This window comes from Plectropomus leopardus, chromosome 10 (genome assembly GCF_008729295.1).
Source record: "Plectropomus leopardus isolate mb chromosome 10, YSFRI_Pleo_2.0, whole genome shotgun sequence".
In the NCBI taxonomy this organism is placed as follows: domain Eukaryota; kingdom Metazoa; phylum Chordata; class Actinopteri; order Perciformes; family Serranidae; genus Plectropomus; species Plectropomus leopardus.
This window is the reverse complement of record NC_056472.1, coordinates 16,510,012-16,523,594: the sequence shown is the minus strand read 5'-3', so window position 1 is coordinate 16,523,594 and position 13,583 is coordinate 16,510,012. Positions and strand designations below refer to the sequence as shown.

At 40.1% G+C, this 13,583-nt stretch overlaps 1 protein-coding gene across 4 annotated transcripts in view; it reads right to left on the bottom strand.

Annotated features, from left to right (window-relative positions):
* Window positions 1-2,106: 2,106 nt before the first annotated feature.
* pkp4 (plakophilin 4) overlaps window positions 2,107-13,583 on the bottom strand; it is a 119,128-nt gene continuing 107,651 nt past the window's right edge. For all 4 annotated transcript variants that reach the window (XM_042494706.1, XM_042494708.1, XM_042494707.1 and 1 more), the window contains 10 exons: window positions 13,436-13,553; window positions 12,548-12,739; window positions 11,326-11,499; window positions 10,897-11,047; window positions 9,009-9,201; window positions 8,455-8,539; window positions 6,868-6,985; window positions 6,638-6,778; window positions 5,788-5,852; window positions 2,107-3,137 (listed from right to left, as the gene is read on the bottom strand). In XM_042494706.1, coding sequence (XP_042350640.1) covers window positions 2,892-3,137; window positions 5,788-5,852; window positions 6,638-6,778; window positions 6,868-6,985; window positions 8,455-8,539; window positions 9,009-9,201; window positions 10,897-11,047; window positions 11,326-11,499; window positions 12,548-12,739; window positions 13,436-13,553 — 1,483 coding nt within the window. In that variant the 3' untranslated portion in view covers window positions 2,107-2,891. The remainder of the gene's footprint in view (window positions 3,138-5,787; window positions 5,853-6,637; window positions 6,779-6,867; window positions 6,986-8,454; window positions 8,540-9,008; window positions 9,202-10,896; window positions 11,048-11,325; window positions 11,500-12,547; window positions 12,740-13,435; window positions 13,554-13,583) is intronic.

Below are 13,583 nucleotides of genomic sequence, written 5' to 3'. Positions count from 1 at the left end.
AAATTCACTTTTTTAACAGGCTACCACGCTGATACTCAATTTACGGCCAAATCTGGCCACCCGCAGGATGCCGTGTGGCCCCCAACCATTTTCCAATTCACACTAAAAAATAAAGTCATTCACACTGGAAATTGTTTTTGTACTTCTACTAGGTCTACACAAGTGCCAGAGTGCATAAAACAGCATAGAAATAGAGCTCGTTTATTAAAAAAAGGGTCAGTGGAAGATCCTCCACACACCGACAGACAAAGCTATGCCCCCAATGTCCTAAAATCGTAGTAACGTTCTAAAACCCTAGAAATATCCTGAAATCATGGAAATGTCCTAAATCCTAGAAACTTACTTAAATCCTGGTAACATGTATGGGGCCACTGTGACTGGCCCCTAGCCTTCTGTAATTTTGCAAAAGACACCAAGCAAAGCAAGTTGGGGATCCTTGAGTTACAAGCTTTTGCCATTAGGGCATGTGAAAAACAAAAACAAACAAACAAATGAAAAAAAAATCAAGAAAATCAGCAGCCACAACACCCAATAAAACAAAAACAAAAAAAACCCCAAACAACACCAAAACAGCCCTCTGAAAATGATCTTTGTGCTGCTGTGTAAAATGAATTACCCCTGTCAGTGTTTTTGCTGCAAGTTGCACACAGATGTCTTAAAATATAGATGAATATCCTCCTACTGTAAATCAACGTGGATATTAGTACAGACCTGCACTGTGGAACAAGTACAACTGTTCAAAGGCGTATCCAGTTATTCTGGTTTGTTAATCCTCTCAGGGCAAAGTTGTGTTTTATTTTCTTTATAGTAGCCTTAAGTGTCACTCAATGATGCCCCAACAAGTCTGACAGGAGTCAGGAGGATTTCAATCAAACACAAATAAAAACACCCGTAGGTTTGACACCTGTAGGTGTGAAACCATGTGTGTAAATCACATTTGACTTTCAATCTGCCTTTATTCAAAGAAATAATAAATCATTTGTCCTTCCAAGATATCCTACAAGACTGGCTGCTTCGCTGCAGATTACAGCTGATTCATTTAAATCATTGATTTCAGAGATTAAACTTTTATTGCTGCGTCTAAAGCACAGGTTTAGCTGATTCTCTGTCATGTCATAGTGAATATCGTTTGTTTCATAGTAGCTAATGTCCGAGGTCTGGTTTGTGTTAATGTGTCCAACACATTTGTTTGTGAATATACGGCTCTGAATTAAAATATCAATTTACATGATAAGGGCTTTATAAACTAACTCTGAAGTCTTGTTTTGACAAAAATCCACGAGACTAGTTTTAAAGACATTCATTATTTCAGTTTGATACTCAGGCAGTGTTTAATCCAGTTATCACACAGAAAATCTTGGATCAGGAGGATATCAAAGCCCATTTTTGGCACTGTGATGAATTAAAAAGATCTTTTAAGTCATGAGAAATTTCCTTGAAATAAAGACTTAGTATCTCAAGATAATGATAGAATTTCTCAAAATATTGACATAATATCTCACAGTAATGAGGAACATCACTAACTCATGATTTTGAGGGTTTTTCTATTATTTTAAGATACTTTTGAGATAATATATATATTATATATTTTTTTACACCATCCATTTTTTTCTATTTTTTTATTTTTACTGTCTAATGTCTTTTTCTCCCCCATGCCCTTTGCAATCTCCATACTATTTTATAGAGCAGCAAATGTAATTTTTTAGCATGCTCATGGGTGATCCACATGAGCACTTTGCATTTAGGGGCAAGTGGTAATCATGATCTGTTCACCTTTATGTATCTATAAATGATCTACTGACTCTTGAAATGAAATCTTTCACACAAACGGTTTTAAAGCTGTGAGTTTAAAAGTTTTTGTTGAACTATGAAACAGTTTTATTGAAAGCTGGCCTCCCTTCACTAATATTTGTGTGAATGCAATGTAATGAAGCCAACAGGAAACTACAGAAAAAACTGAGTAAATAGAGCAGAGTTTGATTTTTCTTTCAGGTCTCTCTGCGTTCACACTCATTTCTGTTTGTGTGCATAAAAAATGTCTGTAAGCATCAAGTGTGAAAGATATGTTTGCACCGTACCTGTGGAAAGAAGCAATTACACCACGTGTTTAAAAAACAAAACTGACCTTTTATTATTTTAGCATGGTTGTGTTATGATGCCATCTTTGTCCACATATTTCTTCATATATTTATATATCTATAGAGATTTAACATGGCACAAGTTTCTTTTTTTTTAACCAGTGCTGATGAGTGTAAACCAGGTAACATTGTTTTTTTCTGTATTTACAATAAAATGAAAGAAATGTACAAGACTCCATGGCATTACACAGCTTCAACATTAAGTACAGATACAATTTGATCCCTCTGTACAATCTAACATCATTAGTTTACTATTATTTTTTTTGTTTATTTCTTCTTTTTTTTTTTTCTTTTTACAGATATGAGTTCATGATCCATTTTGGCTTCAGCACATACACATTCCCCATCTTGACTCTTACCGCGGACCCTCGCTCACATGACTCACACCTCTCACCATGCTATCACAGCTAAGAGAAAGAAAAATAAAACTAACATCTAGACAGAGCACGACGCATGTCTCCTCGCTGTAGTGTGGGGTATCATCCCTCAGCAGGCACCCCAGCATGATTCCATCTTTCCTTTAGTGAATAAAAAATAATTTAAAAGAAAAACATTCCTTGATTTCCTTCTTTGGCACACATTCCATCTTTCCATCTGTCATCGCTCAGTTGAACTCCCCCTCCACACACACCACGCATTCACTTGAAAACAAACACACTTATGAAGCCAAGTTCATGAAAAAAGTTCATCGGTTCCTGTGCGTTCCCGTGGGCCCCTCGCCTCCGCTGCAGGGTGAAGACGGGGCATCAGGAGCTATACCCAGGAGTCAGGAGAGCCGGGGTACTGCTCTGCCCGGTAGGAAGGCCTCCGTGTGCTAGCGTAAAAGTCCACATAGTTGGTGGTGGATTTCAGTCCGTGAGGCTGGGAGCTGTAGTCGACTGTGGGCGGGTAGGTGATGACCTCCTCCAAGTACGGGTCATCGTAGCCGTGGGGATGCTGCAGGTACATTCTGTACGTGTCATAGTTCCTCCTACCTGGCTCCTCTGTATAATACATAGGCTGCATGGAAAAGAGACAGTTAGGCTAATCCGAAATAACTTTCACTAGAATACGATATAAAGCAAAAACAGTGGCAAGCAAGTCAACAATTTCACTCAAGTGCCGTATTTAAAGTTATAAAACAGATCGCTAAAATCAAGCAATCCGATCAGTTGTTAGCTGTGGTATAATAACCACATACAATGGCAATTACATCTATTTCCCTTTACATAAAGGAAGTATCAATCTGCATTTGCCACATTTGTGGCCGTTAATGTTGCGTTGTGATGTGTTAAAGATGCACAAAAAGAGAGAGCAGCACAACTGCAACCTGTCCTAGAAATTAAAGTAATTATCTGCTTAACATTTGATATGTCGACGTTTTTCTTTTATCACTGAGTCATGTGATCAAATGTGAATTTAATGTGTAATCTTATGCAATATGCAATTACAGCACAAATCACTGCTAGCAACCCAGCTTACGGGCACACCTTCGGGCAATTTAGAGTCACCAGTTAACCTGACCTGCAAGTCTTTGGACTGTGGGAGGAAGCCAGAGAACCCGGAAAAAAACGTCCATCTTGCCACCATATAGTGGACTTCATAGTGAGTGGTAAGGGATTTCAGACACAGCCTACTGTATATTTTTCATATTTTCATTTGTAAACAACAAAATCCACCTACCAGCACACCTGAAGCTTCCGAGTTAACATGCAATATCTCATTTGATAAATTCATACAAAAACTTACTTGTATAAACCCCAAAGAAGTGGTTTTACGGGGATTACGTGGAGACTGTCTCTTGTCCTTAAAGTATTCCTATAATTAAGGATCTGAGTACTTCTCCCTGCCAAATACACAATGACGCTATTACCATCGTCCCCTTGATGATAATAAGATGAAACAACATAAACTAACATCTCAGCAGTTTCAGGAAAATGCACTGTTGTCTGGCTGGAGGTTTCTTTAAAAGCCAGTAAGCTAATCAATCACCTCTCGCCCGCACGTCTGTACCACTAATGCAACGGAGAACTGCTTCAAGGTAAAGGGCAGAAATCCACAAGATAGATGGAATTTGCCTGAAATAAACAGGGTGATGACTGTCCTTGTGAATTAACGGGGCTAAATGTGATGGGATGAAGGACACAGGAGAAGTCTCTCGTTCATCTCCCCCTCCCTCCTGCCTACTTCTCACTGTGCCTGTTATCTGAATGGGCACACATGGACGTGTCCCACAGTGACAGGTGCCTGAGACGCACCCAGACCATCCCAATCCCAGCAGTCACAATCACTCTCGCTCAGACAATAGCTGATGTGCTGGGTCATTCCCAGCATCGCCATTTATCCGCGGTGGAATACGCGTCAGTCTCTTTGTATTAGTCAAATGGGGTGGAAGAGCCGGTCGTTGTCGCCAGGTTTATACAGCATGCAGGATGGATCTCAAACAAGGACCTAGTACCATTAATATCAAACACTTCCTAGAAGAAAAAAAAAACTCTTAGTCTGAACAATGGAGCCAAGTTGGCCTGAAAAAAATTAGTTGATTTTGAAAAAAAAATTATATATCAACAAGAAACTATATTCATGTATTTGTTTTAAATCAGTTATCAAGCCAAATGTGAAACATAGACTTGTTTATGCTCTTTTACTGCCTTGTAAATAATTGGCGATTAAATATCTGTCAGATGAAACAAGCTATTTGAAGATATCACACAAGGCTGTGGGGAGTTCTGACAGACATTTATCGTTATTTTCTGATATTTCATTGACTAATGACTTAATCACATAATAATTAACAACTCAAATGATGATAAAAATAATCATTAATTGCAACCATGGTGCAAAGCTTTAATTGGTTGAAGTGTTGCTGTCATTTTTGATCCATCGAAAAGATCAACAAACACTTGAATATTGTGCATTCAACACCAATTAGTTTCTGACATCGGAACGTGCAGAATTGTCACGTGGATGGGCTCATATGAAAGAGGGGCTTGGGAGTCTTCCTCCAGGAAATTTCAGGCATCAAACACATAATTTTCTGCATTCTGGTGAATTTTTAGCTCCATCAATTCATGGTGAAAAGTCCTTCAAGTTTGTCAGAAATAAAAGTCCTCAGCTACTTTCATGTTTTTACTGAGGGATCCTCCGAAATCTACGCCTATGAGCAAATGTGTGTTAATTTAAATATGCATTTAATTTATGAAGCCCAATAACACAAATCACAATTAGCCTCAGAGAACTTCACAACATACAACATCCCTCTGTTCATGGACCCTCACAGGGTCCCCCCAAAAAACCCTCTCACAGGGAATAACACTGTATAAACCTCAGGAAGAGCAACTGAAGAGTGATCCCTCTGCAGGGACAGACAGACATGCAAAATATGTCATGTGTACAGAACAGATCAACATAATAAAATGTAAGTAATACATACAAGTGAGATAGCTTTGTGTGTAATCACTGTGATGCTAGTATGTTTTATGTGGGGTTTGCTGTATGTCTATATATATAATTGAAGTATTCTGCACAAACAAACTAAAAAGGTAAATAGAGAGCTAACTTGTGTTTTGGGAATGATGTCGTCGAGTTACAGTGGTAGGGCTGAATCAGAGCAGACAAATGACGAACAGATAAGAATGCAGAGCCCGTGAAGCAGAATGATTATATTCACCTGTGTTCTTCTGGGCTCCTCTCTTGTGGGGGATGAGTAGTAATATGGAGAAGGCTTTCCAGACCCTGGGAAAAAAATCAAATAAAATGAAAAGAGCAGTTCAGTGGGACTTGATGCAAATACACTTCATCTCATATCAGTGGAAAAAGTCTGCACATCCCCATGGGGTGAATGTCTGTATTTAGATAGAGCAGGATCAAGAAGTGCTACGCTGTGCTGTGGAGAGAAACAACACCAAATAATAGAGTTGGCCACTGCTTGTTCTGCTGTTTGCATTGCCCATGGGATGGGTATTTTTGTTGGCACTTTATCCAACCAGTGGAATCCTGAAACTCAATTTCCATTTCGCTATGTACTGCGTGGACTGTTGAGGCTGCGGCTCATGTTGTTTACTCTGCCCTCCTCCTGCTCCTGCCAACCAGCGTGGGCTGGCAAGAGCTCTCGTCTGGCTGTAGTGGATGTCTGGTTACCCACTCACTGGCCCTGTCTGCATGCTGCAACTTGGGCCCTGCTAACAATGGCACCATTGTAGAGTGTCCACTACTGGCTGGCCAGTTCACTTCACTGCTGTGCAGATCAGCTCTGAAGTGCTCAGAATTAAAATGACTGACTGTCTCCGGGCTGGCAGGCTTTAGCAGAGAAGATAAGAGAGGACTGTCTTGGCAGGGAGACGAGACTGGCTATGGAATCTGCTCGGAGCGTTATGAGGGATAAAACAGATAAAGCCCTGCTCAGAGAGGACCGGAGGGTAGCCTGTGATTACAGTCTGGTGCAGATACTGTTTGAATTTGGTTTAAAAGATGACTAATATGCCTACTGTGTGCACTTTCAGTTTTCATTGTTTGAGTACCTGTATACTGGTTTTTATGGATGCTGTTGTCCCCGTGGTAATTATAAAATTGCATAGTTGACTGCGCTCTCTGGTAATCTCTGATAGTGTCTCTATGCTCTTTGATGCCCAGCATGGCAGGAGACGACGTGGCACTGGCAGCTGTGAAGAGAAAAACACACTTGAACGATACATTCCAGAGGTTTTCCTGTTTCACTGGATGTGTCTGTTTTCGTGAAACTAGAGCCTACCAGGGTGGTCAACTGGGGACATCTGAATGGTGCTGGTGGGGAGGGTGGGCTGGGACTTAAACCTGTCCCGTTCAAGTGTTGACACTGGGGTGAGGAAATGGTTTTGGTTCCATCCATCCTGTTGGGAAGAAGAGAGATGAAACATGGTAGTTTGAATAACTAGAGCAGTGTTGGACTGTGTAGTCTTAAAAAAGCTTTTTATTCGGTCACAGAGGGAATATTTGAAAAATCCCTTTGCTATGTGGTCCACACTAAGCCCATATCAATAACAGGCACGCTTGGAATTTGGCAGAAAGATTACTTTCTTTTCAGTAATATCCAAACACAAGGCTTTTTCCTTGTTACATGCAATGGTGCATGTACATGGACCAAGTTTTTTATCTGCATCAAAATAATTTTCCACCACATCAATTGAATTGATATTTCTTCCTCTTTCTTGGTCAGGGTCATCCTGAACTGGATTGTACTAAAACTTTTAAGCAAGCCTCTGAAAGAAAACCTTGATGCAATTCATTTATTATAAAATCTGGGACATTCCAGTGTGTTACAATATAATTTGAGCTGACCTTCCCTGAACAGTAATGTGCAGTTAAGATAATTCAAATTTTATAGGGTCAACATTTTGAGCAAAACATCCATTGCACTTCTTTCCATACTTATTATGAAAACACTTTCTGTATATCAGGACTTGTGTGGTGATGTCACACATTCATCAATGTGTCATTCATTGACTTACATAATATGTGATGTGTAATAAATTAAAGCTGAAATGCGTCTTTTGTTTTTCACTGCATGAGAAAATAGGAATGTGGCGTGCGAGTGTGTGAAAAGTATTAATGGCTTGACTTTGCATTGGAGTTTGTGAACCTGGCAGAACATACTTTTGTGCATGCAAAGCTGAGAATTACGTGGTTGGTATTTCAAGGCCTGAAAATGTACACATGTAGCAAAACAACTTGCAAAAAACAATTTTTTTTCTTACAGTTTAACTACCTCTCCATGCAATAACGTAATCAATTAATTATGCACAAACAAAATTAACCCAGTTTTAACCCCTTGAAACCTGGAACGACATCCTTTTTTTGTGCAGCGTTCAGTCACCTTTCACAAGCTATTTAACCCTTTGAAACCTGAGCAAATCGGTTTGATTTCTTTCGCTAACATGGGGAAAAAATGCCACAACCAGCTTAGCAAGATATGCCCCACTAATTGCAAAAATGTAACATGAAATGTGACATGAAAATTACAAAAAAGCCTTTCAAAAAGAGTGGAGAATTACTAGAAAATTATCCAAAAAATAGGGAAAATGTCCCAAAAACTATATTTATAATTATGGTACTTTTATACTTAAAATTATGTTACAGAAAAACAACTTTTTAGCACTTTTTCAAGGACATTTTCATGTTTGTTTTTGTATTTTTTTTGTTTTTGCATTTTTTCAGGTAATTTTCTTATGACTTTTTTGGGCCATGTCTTGTTATGGCGGTCCTTGCCCTCTCCTCATATACTTCAAATAAATCAAACCAATTTAGCTGAGATTCTAAAGGGTTAACGGTACCATCATGCCATAAGTCCCTATGATCTTACTTTCTTATAGATGGTACGTAGATCCCGGTACTGCCACAGTGTGTTCAGCACCTGAGCAGCTGCTTTAACCACCTTCATAGAGTACCTGGAAAACAAACATAAAACATAAACACTTATTTTTGAGTATTCCTGAAACACTTTATCATCATTTTAAATCCAGCTGTTAATTCTACAGGACAGTATGACTGGAGGAAGAGAGTGTCCTTGGTGTGTTGTAACCTGGAACATTAGTGAATATATAGCAGGACAGAAATAGCTGCTGGTCCATCATTCCACAGGGACATAAAACTTCAATGCACACAAAACCACCTTCCCTGCAGCTATGGCTTCTCGGAGTATTTAGATGTGTGTGTGTATGTGTGTGTGCTTAGATGTGTTTGTGTAAAACTCCCACTGTCCAATGTCCAGGACAGTCTGTATAGTCCAACCAGCGGCCACATATGGCTGTTTGTGTGGTCAAGCGGTGCATTTGAGCATGTGCACATGTTAGCATCAATGTGTACTCTGTACCCTCACTAAAAGCATTGGTACAAACACACGCCGCCGTGGCCCACCTGTCTCCTCTGCCCTTGGTGATGTTGACCAGCTTCTCGATGCCGCCCGTGTCAGCCAAGGCCTTGGCGTTCTCCATGTTTTTGCTTGTGACCTCGTGCAGGGTGCAACAGATGGCCGCCACTGTTTCGTCTGACAGCAGGGTGGTGTTCCCCCCGGGGAGACGATTGACCAGGTCCCTCATTGCATACTTCCCTGAGAGGGAGGAGGGGGAAGTGAGACATGCAGCTAACATGTTATGACGTGTTGTGCAGCAGGTTTGTGAGCAGAAGCTCATGCACAGAGAGAAGACATGAAGACATGCTTTGCATTTAGTTTTACACGTTATATAATGTATAAGTGGACGCCTGCCACCATGAGCTGTAACAGATTCTCTCAATATCGTATATTAATTCTGCTACAGGCTGCAGTGAGGTCGGCAGTTTTCCTCAATGACATTGCGTTATCATCTCAAGGACGTCGGAGTGTGAGCATCCTGGTGTTACAAAAAGGATTGTTTCCCCCCATTTCTCCTTCAGCAGAGCAGCCCAGCTGAAGGACCTAAATACATGCAGCATAAACTCTGTCTCTCTCTCTCTCTCTCTCTGTCACACACACACACACACACACACACACACACACACACACACACACACACACACACACAACCAAAAGCACCTTAACCACAGCAATGCAGCTCCTCCCTCATCTGCCTACAGGCGTCACCCCTGCATTGCTGGAACTGTAACTCCTAATTAATTCCGCACAGAGAGCACATAAAACTTGGTTGTCATTAAATGAGACCATTTCATGGAACAAACAGGGCTGCAGTGAGATGAAATTAAAAATAATGACCGGCAGTTTAAAATGTTCACAAAATAGTCTATTTGTATTTTTGCATTTAGTAAAAAAAACAGTCAGTGTCTGTTAGTAGCTCTATAATGCAAAACATGACACTTTGGGGGATTTAATGTGTTGAGTACACACATCTATACACTAAATGTCTACAATACTGTATGTCTTGCATTGCCCATTGTGAATCAGTATAATTCTGATACATATTGTTCCAGTTCAAAGGATCATGCTGTATATACAGCCCAATAATTCCTTTATACCTCCTTACTAAGCAGTTAGATCAAGTATTTGTTATGCACATTAACATATTGAATTTATGTTTATGCTCCATTTGTGCATGTCGCCAAGCTAAACCCATTTACAAGATGACTTATCAGTACAACATGAGCTACATGGACAACTAAAATGAAGCCAAGTAAAGAACAGTATTAATGAGTAACATCAGTATATTTCACCTGCAGGTCTGCACTGTCAATTTAGGTCCACTAAAAGTTTTTGTTTTTGCCACTGACATGCTGAGTATTTTGTCTGACAACACTATGGAAAGCCGCCCTACAGAGATAGACCATTTGGTTAAAGAGTAAGATCCTTTTTGTTTTATTATTCGTTAAACTGTAATTTCAACATTATAAAACAAACTTAATTCAAACAGAAACAAAACGAAACTCACAAAAAAACATCTTGGTTTGTTTTTTCACTGTTTCAACAATCATCTACTCTAGTTTACACTGAATAAATCCTTAACACTTTGAAACCTGGATTGGCATCAGTTTTATAGTGCTGCTTCCAGATGGTAAAAAAAGGTCTATCTTTGTAGGGAACCTTTACATTATGCTGTGAGCCACTTAGAATAACAATTGAAGCCTGTCTCTCAATAATGGACCAATTTAAAAAAACAACAACCTGTTGTTCCCATTACCACTTATATCCAAAAACACTGAAAACAGGGTCCACGCTGATATATATTCCTCACTTAATTCTTTAGAATCTTCATATTTGTATATTATCTGATTCAACTACTCAAAATCTATCAAAACATCTGAAAGTGTGACTGACCTATGAGCTCCTTGTTCCTGACATCCAGCGCCATGTTTCTCAGAGCAGTGGCCACCGAACACACCACCCTGTCGTTATCCATCCGCAGCAGCTCCACTAAGATGGGCAGGCCCTTCTCCTTTCGCACTGCTGCACGGATATATGCTGCAAACTGTACACCCAAAAACACACACAAAAGGCATTAAACCTTCAAAAGGGTCTAGACGCCACACGGGAAAATGGATGGTCTTGCGCATTTTAACGTGTGTGATTGCAAGTGTGAAACTGACGTCAGCTCTGACTGACACAGAGGAGGTGAGCTGTTAAATCCTTTTTAACCAGTGGAATAGATGCTTTGTCTCCAAGGACATCACATTCAACAGTGTATATACAAAAGGGGGAATGTGTGTATTTGTTTGTGTGTACACAGATGCACAAACATGACTGTACCTTCCAGTTGCCGGCTGACAGGTTCTGAAGGGACCCAGCGGCGCCCTCCAGTGTGGCGGGATTTGAGCTCTCAGCCAGCAGTGTCAAGTAAGGCTTAACAACCGAAGGATGCCATAGCATCTCTGCCCCCTTGGGAGACTTGGAGAAGCCTGGGATGGGTCCAACACCGTCCCACTGAAAAAAACAACAACAACAGTGTTTAGTCAGATTTCAATATATGTTCCGATGCAGACCTTTTTTTTCTTTTGTTTTTTGTTTAGCTTTGTAAAAATTATATGTACATGTACAGCAGTAACTAGGTTTGGGTAGCACTCTTAATGGGGAATTTTACCAATTATATGAAGTGCTGCAGTACCAAAATTTGTCTGTAGTCTCATTTAGCTACTTGTTAGCAACCAACTTTTTAAAGACACATAAAAGCTTTAAATTTCTCAAATAGAGTATTTACTGACTTATTTTATGTCATAGAATAAAACATGAAAATTTCTTAAAGAGAAACTTTGGTATTTTTGAGTTGAGACAACAGTTTTTTATGTTTGGTCCAGTTTTGGGAGAGACGGCAGCTGCAGCGATAAACTACGGAGCTAGAGCAGTGACAGTAAGATTTGGCATCAAAAATAAATTTTTGCATTGTAAAAAGGAAAAACTGGCTGAAAAATTGTGATGTTTTAATCATTCACAATAATTTTTGCTTCATATCACTCTTTTTTCAGTGTCTATCATTGTGAAAAAAGAAATTCTGGAAACACTTGAAAAAGAATGACATGAAGAAAATAAATCACATGCAGAAAAGAAATAACAAGACTGTAATTGAAAAACCCATCAGAATGCAAAACATAACAAAAAAAAAAGAAAAGAAAAATAATTCTTAATGCCTGTGTTTCATTTCTTTAGGACAGTTTTATGTGACAAATTTTATTTTTGATGACAAAATTAAGTCATTTTTCTACCTCCATACGAAACAGTGAGTGCAATGCAGCACTGTCACTGCTGCAACTGGCATGGTCTCTCTCAGTACTGGACCAGCGTAAAAAAAAATTTGTCTCCATTTCTCAAAGAAATAAAAATAAAAAAAGAGGGGAAAACAGAGACAAGGTTAAAAAATACAAAAAGAAGAAAGGTCCATCAGCATTGACATACATGTTGAATAAATGTGAATGGTCAGACCTCTTGCTAATGTAAACCCTGCTCGGAGTCTCTACTTAAAAAGCCGCACACTCACCGTGTCTTCCTGCAAGCTCTTTTTTTTCTTCTTCTTCTTCCTGCCCCAGCAGCTGGAATCCACCTCTTTACTGGGTGACTCGCTGCCCAGTAAGCCGTCCAGCTCCTGCCCCCCTATCAGTCTGGACGGCGGCAGCTCCAGCTCCAGACGATAGGACAGGTTCCTTAGAGTGCAAATACAGTTCTCCACAATCTGAAGGCGGGCAGAATGAGACATGGGGTTTTGGGTGGGTAGTTACAGCAGTGACTTTCTAAATCAAAATCACAAAAGCGACAACACCATAAACTCTGTGCAGCAAGCTACAATATCCACAGCTGATGCCCGGGACACAGGACTGCTATTTGCAGGATCACAAATCGATTTGTTATGGAACCCAAGGGTCTGCAGTTAGAAAGAATGTCTGGACCAGAGCAAATGGATTTTATTGCACGCTGTTTGAGTTCTGTGCTATTTTTGCCTCACAGAATGTCAATGAGCATATATGTTTGACAAAATTAAGGGGCCCAGTTCCCAGGGGACGCCATCTCCACTGTACGGATGAGCCACTTGACTTTTTATATCTTTTAAAGTGCACAGATGCATGTCTGAGAGATCTGATATAATTTCTGCTGCTACCACAGAAAAAGTGTTAATGTAAACCAGGTCAAAGAGATGCAAGTTGGATTCTGAATATTGTGCATGTGTAAGTTGTGCTTTGGGTGATAAAGCACATGAAACAGTTGCTGCTGAGTGCTGTGGGGGTCATTTAGACACCAGCAGTGAAATGATTCAAACAGGGTTAAGTGGGGGTTTTTTCCCCCAGGGCCTCTTATCATGTGGCAGCATGTTTTCCTCCTGGTTAGGTGTGCATGTGTGTGCGCACACATGTGTGGGTGTTTCAGTGCGTACCTTGCTGTCGAAGTCAGAGGTGTTTACACAGGCTTTGATGACGTAGAGCAGTGAGTCAACCAGGCCCTCACAAACACGCATCTGTTTTCTGGCCTCCTCACCGGCTGAACTCAGGTTCCTTTTGAAAAACACACACACACACACACAC